At 47.7% G+C, this 6,976-nt stretch overlaps 2 protein-coding genes across 2 annotated transcripts; both read left to right on the forward strand.

Moving 5' to 3' along the window:
- The first annotated feature begins 737 nt into the window (after positions 1–737).
- Positions 738–2,848, forward strand: Pgant35A (polypeptide N-acetylgalactosaminyltransferase 35A). Its single transcript, XM_017170774.3, has one exon. The coding sequence runs from the start codon at positions 842–844 to the stop codon at positions 2,729–2,731; it is 1,890 nt and encodes a 629-aa protein (XP_017026263.1). The 5' UTR covers positions 738–841; the 3' UTR covers positions 2,732–2,848.
- Positions 2,849–3,048: 200 nt separating this feature from the next.
- spel1 (DNA mismatch repair protein spel1) lies at positions 3,049–6,452 on the forward strand. The gene is made up of 6 exons (XM_017170764.3): positions 3,049–3,183; positions 3,244–3,293; positions 3,347–4,131; positions 4,198–5,285; positions 5,350–5,582; positions 5,647–6,452. The coding sequence occupies exons 1-6, from the start codon at positions 3,135–3,137 to the stop codon at positions 6,193–6,195; spliced, it is 2,754 nt and encodes a 917-aa protein (XP_017026253.1). The 5' UTR covers positions 3,049–3,134; the 3' UTR covers positions 6,196–6,452.
- The last annotated feature ends 524 nt before the right edge of the window (positions 6,453–6,976 follow it).

Consider the following 6,976-nt stretch of genomic DNA (forward strand, 5'->3'; position numbering starts at 1 on the left):
AGGGGGAGTACATTTATAAAAAAATGTTTAATATTTCGTAACTTAAATTATATTCTTTCTTATTTCTTTTTGCGAAGATACATATGTAAACAAAATAATAGGTGTGAAATATTTTTTTTAATTGTCTTATTTTTATATTATTAATTAAAAAAAAAAAGAGTAAAACCAGCTTCACAAACAGATATTAAAAAATAAAGCAAATATTTCATAAAATGCGTTAAAATTGGTAACCTAGATAACTAGGTGAAAAATGTTATTCGATATTCTAATAGTTATTGTCTTGTTTTATATTAAATTGACTTTATACCTGTAATTAACCTGATCTTCAACCAAATTATTATCTTAATTGTAATAGGTTTTATGTGAAACAATAAACCCATAATAATAATTTAATGAATTGCTGTTGCTGTTGGTTAAATATTTAAATTTATTTATCTAATTTTTTTTAATTTTTACTTGTTTTAATCACTTATGAAGACCATATTTTAAATCCAACAGGTTCAATTTCCCTATTTGAATTCAATTCACTCGTTCTTATTTTTTCCAATTCGCGCAGTGTACCGTTTTCCAGTGTGCCAGTCGGCTGGGTGTGAATGTCCGCGCTGCCGGGCGAATGGCCGTGGTATGCATGCCATTCGCCCGGTAACGCGGACACATCTGGCCATTCGCCCCGGCACCGCGGACACAGCTGGCCATTCGCCCGACAACGCGGACACAGCTGGCCTGCATACCACGACCATTCGCCCGACAACGCGGTATGCAAATTGAAACTAATTTATTCACCCACCATGAAAGTGACGAAATAGCGACTAAAAGCGCAACGTAAGCGAATCTCGGACCCATGATGCAAATCAAGCGCCTCCTGTGCAAGTCCTGCGGCCTGGGCACGCTGCTGGTGGCCGTCGTCTGGCTGCTGGCGCTCCTCTTTTACTCGCACATCCTGGGGAGATCCATCCAATCTGCGGGCTGGCGGATTGACCGAAACGCCACCCCACGGGCGGAACTGAGCTACTCGGCCAGGGTCACGACCAGATGTACGCCAATCGCCGCCCAGAACTCCTCGGCGCCCAAGGCTGGCCCGGGGGAGAGTGAGCCCGAGCAACTGGAGCTGTTGGGAGTGGTGCGCAACAAGCAGGACAAGTATATCCGGGACATTGGCTACAAGCACCACGCCTTCAACGCTCTGGTTTCGAATAACATTGGGCTCTATCGGGAGATTCCCGACACCCGCCACAAGGTGTGCCAAAGAGAGGAGACTTCTGAGACGGAGCAACTGCCGCAGGCCTCGGTGGTCATGTGCTTTTACAACGAGCACAAAATGACTCTGATGCGGTCCATCAAGACTGTTCTGGAGCGCACGCCCAGCCACCTCTTGAGGGAGATTATCCTGGTGGACGATCACAGCGATCTTCCAGAGTTGGAGTTCCATTTGCATGGAGATCTGCGTGCCCGCTTGAAGTACGACAACCTGCGATACATCAAGAATGAGCAACGCGAGGGTCTCATCCGCTCTCGGGTAATCGGAGCCCGAGAGGCTGTCGGGGATGTCCTCGTTTTCCTGGACTCGCACATCGAGGTGAACCAGCAGTGGCTGGAGCCGCTGCTGCGCCTCATTCAGGCGGAGAATGCTACGCTGGCCGTCCCAGTCATCGACCTGATCAATGCGGACACCTTTGAGTACACGCCCAGTCCCCTGGTCCGGGGAGGATTCAACTGGGGTCTGCACTTCCGGTGGGAGAACCTGCCGGAGGGCACCCTTAAGGTACCGGAGGACTTTCGCGGTCCCTTTCGATCGCCCACCATGGCCGGTGGTCTGTTTGCGGTGAACAGGAAATACTTCCAGCACCTCGGCGAGTACGACATGGCCATGGACATCTGGGGTGGCGAGAACATCGAGATCTCCTTCCGGGCCTGGCAGTGTGGCGGCGCCATCAAGATCGTTCCCTGCTCCCGCGTGGGTCACATATTCCGGAAACGCCGTCCGTACACCTCACCCGATGGGGCCAACACCATGCTGAAGAACTCGCTTCGCCTCTCGCACGTCTGGATGGATCAGTACAAGGAGTACTACATCAAGCACGAAAAGGTGCCCAAGGACTTTGATTACGGGGACATAAGCGACCGTGTAAATCTGCGAAAGCGTCTGCAATGCCACGACTTTGCTTGGTACTTGAAAAACGTCTACCCTGAGCTGCATGTGCCAGGCGAGGAATCAGCGAAGAAGTCGGCGCCAGCGCCTGTCTTTCAGCCATGGCACTCGCGGAAGCGCAACTACGTCGACTCCTACCAGATGCGTCTGGCAGAAACGGAACTCTGCGCCGCCGTGGTGGCACCCAAGGTGAAGGGCTTCTGGAAGAAGGGCAGCTCCCTGCAGCTCCAGCCCTGCCGGAGAACCCCCAACCAGTTGTGGTACGAGACGGAGAAGGCTGAAATCGTGCTGGACAAGCTGCTCTGCCTGGAGGCCTCGGGCGACGCCCAAGTAACGGTCAACAAGTGCCACGAGATGCTCGGGGATCAGCAGTGGAGGCACACCCGCAACTCCAACAGTCCCGTCTACAACATGGCCAAGGGCACCTGTCTCAGGGCCGCGGCTCCGGCAGTGGGCGCCCTCATCAGCCTGGATCTGTGCTCCAAGTCCAGTGGATCTGGTGGTGCCTGGGACATTGTGCAGCTCAAGAAGACGGGCGAGGAGAAGGCGGATAAATCGAACAAAGCGGACAAGGCTCTGTGACTGGAGGAGGACTGCCCTGCGAGCATGTTGCAATATTAGACTGATAACTTTTTAGGTGCACAGCGTATTATGTTTAAATAGCCAGTATTTTTTGCATGAACTATATTAATAAAGTAACAAAGTGTAATTTCTGATGTGTGTTTGTTATAATATAAATGTTTGTGTCAAAAGACGCAGCAGCGACAAAAGTTGATGCGATTTTAAACGGTTTTAACGGTTTTTTATAGTATTAAAAGTGTTTTATAGTATTTTAATGAATTCCATAGAGTACTTGGTATATCTAGTATATTTTAAGGAGAATGGTATTTTACAGAGCACCTATAACAGCCACACTAAGTTTGTGGCAAAAACAGGCGCCAAATTGTGTGATTTTTATAAAAAGAAATAGCAAAACCAACTAACCATGCAGGCCAAAGCAACTGACAGTCGGCAGGAGCCGAGGCTCAACATGGGTAAGTTAATTATATCCTAATATTATTATAAATAAACCAAGAGAAACGTCTGTTTTGTAGATATAAATGCGCGTCGCAATTTCATCAAGTTCCATGCCAGGCTTGGCGAGGTAAGTAAGCGACTCCTTTAATACCCGGCTTAAATGCATCGCATCCCTTCCAGAAACCCAGCACCACAGTGCGTTTCTTTGACCACTCCGACTCCTACACGGTCCACGGCAGCGATGACTGCGAGCTGGTGGCCAAGATTGTGTACAAATCGACGGCCTTCATTGGCGTCCTGCTGCCGGACGATAAGAAGGAAACGCTCCAGTTCGTGTCCATGTCCAAGAACAACTTCGAGGTGGCTGTGCGTGAGCTGCTTCTGGTGCGGAATCTGCGCGTCGAGGTCTACGTGAAAAAGTCCAGCGACTGGGAGATAGAATATCGCGGCTCGCCGGGCAACCTGTTGCAGTTTGAGGACATACTGTTTGCCAACAAGGAGGTGCTGGTGGGCAATAGCATCATCTCTTTGCTCGTCAAGCTGGAGGGCGGTGCCCAGCGACGGGTAGGCGTGGCCAGCGTGGAGCAGAACGATTGCAAGTTTCAGCTGCTCGAGTTCCTGGACGATGACTTCTTCACGGAGCTGGAGGCCACTGTGGTGCTGCTGGGACCAAAGGAATGTCTGCTGCCCAGCTTGGAGGGTGAATACGCCGCTGTGAAGACCCTGTTGGAGCGGAGTGGCGTTATGATCACGGTGCCTAAGAAGAGTAGCGCCAACGATTTGTTGCAGGACTTGAACCGACTTTTGCGCTTCGCCAAGGGTCAGCAGGAGGACGCCTCGGGACTGAAGGAACTTCAGTTGCAATTGGCCTCGGATGCCCTGAAGACGGCCATTAAGTACCTGGATCTGGTCAACGATGCCGGCAACCTGGGGCACTATGAGATCAAGAAACTCGATCTCAAGCGGTGGGTACCCCTGCAATGCTCAAATCTAAGAACATGTATAAATTATGACTTTCCATTTAATTACAGTTTCGTCCACTTGGACTCTGCTGCCGTGGCAGCGCTGAACATTATGCCCAAGCCGGGCACACATCCATCCATGCCCTCATATCGCTGGCAGAGCATTCTCGGCGTACTTGACCATTGCCGCACGCCCCAAGGACATCGCTTGATGGGCCAGTGGGTGAAGCAGCCGCTGCGCAACCGGGAGATCCTCAACGATCGCCACAATATAGTGGCTTGTCTACTGGAATCACCGGACACGTTGGAGACGCTTAGCCTGGACTATCTGAAGCGCATTCCGGATATTTTGATGCTGACCAAAAAGCTGATGCGACGCAAGGCAACGCTTCAGGATCTGTTCCGCATCTACCAGGTTATTTTGCGAACGCCTAAGATCTTAAAACTCTTGCTCGACCTGGAAAACTCCACTGTAGAGAGTGTGATCTGTGCCCCCTTTAAAAGCTTCCTGGAGGATCTAACTGGTCTCAAGCAGATGGTTGAACAGGTGGTTGATTTTGAGGCCATCGACAGGGGCGAGTACCTGGTGAAGGCTTCGTTTGACAATCGATTGATGGAGCTGCAGCAGACGATGACGGAGCTGTATGCCAAAATGGAGCGTTTGCAGACCAAGTGTAGTGAGGAGCTAGATCTGGATGGCAAGCAGCAGGTGAAGCTAGAAAATGTGGCAAAACTGGGCCATCATTTCCGCATCACCTTGAAGGATGATTCCGTGCTGCGCAAAAACAAAAACTATCGCATTGTGGATGTCATTAAGGGCGGCGTGCGCTTCACCTCCGATAAGTTGGAGGGCTATGCCGAGGAGTTTGCCAGTTGTAGGAGCCGATACGAGGAACAGCAGCTGTCTATTGTGGAAGAGATCATCCAGGTGGCCGTTGGATATGCGGCTCCACTCACATCGCTGAACAATGAGTTGGCCCAACTGGATTGTTTGGTCAGCTTTGCCATCGCCGCACGCAGTGCACCCACACCTTATGTGAAACCAAAGATGTTGGATGAAGGCGCAGGCGAGTTGGTTCTCCAGGATGTGCGTCATCCCTGCTTGGAGCTGCAAGAGCATGTTAGCTTTATAGCCAACAGTGTGGACTTTAAAAAGGGTATGTTGGGGTTAAGTTAAAAAGATATATATTAAGATTATATACATTTTTATTTCTGATTCAGACAAGTGCAACATGTTCATTATAACGGGTCCAAACATGGGCGGCAAGAGCACCTACATTCGTTCCGTGGGCACAGCTGTCCTAATGGCCCACGTCGGCGCTTTTGTGCCCTGCAGTATGGCCTCCATAAGCATGGTGGACTCCATTCTAGGCCGAGTGGGAGCCAGCGATAATATAATCAAGGGTCTCAGCACATTCATGGTTGAGATGATTGAAACGTCTGGTATAATTAGGGTAAGTTACTGGTAAATATAAATAGAAAATTCATTTATTAACAATTTTTTTTCCCCCTTTGCAGACTGCCACAGATAAATCCTTGGTGATTATCGATGAACTGGGCCGTGGTACTTCCACCTACGAGGGCTGTGGCATTGCCTGGTCCATTGCCGAGCATTTGGCCAAGGAGACCAAGTGCTTTACTTTGTTTGCCACACATTTCCATGAGATTACCAAGCTGGCAGAGTCGCTGGCCACAGTTAAGAATTGCCATATGGCTGCGGTTGCGGATTCCGATAACTTTACGCTGCTCTACCAGGTGCGACCAGGGGTCATGGAGAAGAGCTTTGGCATTCAGGTGGCTCGATTAGCCAGCTTTCCCGACCATGTGGTCCAAAACGCCCAGGAAGTGTACAACGAGTTTGAAGACGAGCATGTGGACAAGCAGAAAAAGGAGGACAAGGCTCTCCTGGAGAAGATTCAAGTGGCCATTGAGCAGCTATCGACCGCCGGCAACAATACGGATATCAATGTGGAGGACTTGACCCAGCTGGTCACACAGTTTACGAAAGACATCAAGAAACTTGATAGCGATTACTTTAAATCTGTGCTGGCTACCAGCGAGGCATAAAAAAGAAGTCTGTGTGTTTTTTTTTTTCGTTTAACTGTCAGTATTACTTTAAGAGGCAAGAACGATATATTTTAGAATTTCCTGCATTTTGTTTATTTTCTTTGCATTTTAAACTTTATGTAACTAAAAAAGTGTGAAATGAAACGTTAAATTCTATTATCACCTATGGATTTTCCATTTAAAAGCAAAAGCAGGGAGTTTTGTAAAATGTGTTACTACCTTAAATATATACCTCATACAGGGCTGAGCTTAAAATATATGTTCCACATGTGGCTTTTTTAAATATTCTTTAAAATTTAATTTTAATTTTTTGTCTACACATAAAAATATTGGTTTTATGTTCGATTTCTAGGCAACGCTTTTCCTAAATAATAATATTAAAAAAACAGGGGATCTTGTGAACAAAAATATATTTAATAAAAAGCAAGTACTAATGTTCTAATTAATTTGTTGTGCGGCTTGCTTTTGTATACATTTTGAAAAGGCTAATTGAAAACCTGGCATTATGTGTGTCACTAATAGAATTATTTATTCGGCTCCAAACACATTTTTTTAAGACAGCGTGAAAAACAAAATACTGCCCTGACACCGCTGTCAATTTAATCGTTCTGGTTTTAACCTCAGCTGTCATGTGCGCTAAAGCGCCGCTTTTATCGTCCCGTTGGCCCGATCTTTAGCTTCGACTGTCATTGCCAAATTCAACTTAAGTGCTGTCAAAAGATAATTACCGTTTCGGCTTTGATTTTTCTTTCCTTTTTTTTAAGTTTCAGGCAGCTGAACG

Source organism: Drosophila kikkawai, chromosome 2L, assembly GCF_030179895.1.
Source record: "Drosophila kikkawai strain 14028-0561.14 chromosome 2L, DkikHiC1v2, whole genome shotgun sequence".
NCBI lineage: Eukaryota > Metazoa > Arthropoda > Insecta > Diptera > Drosophilidae > Drosophila > Drosophila kikkawai.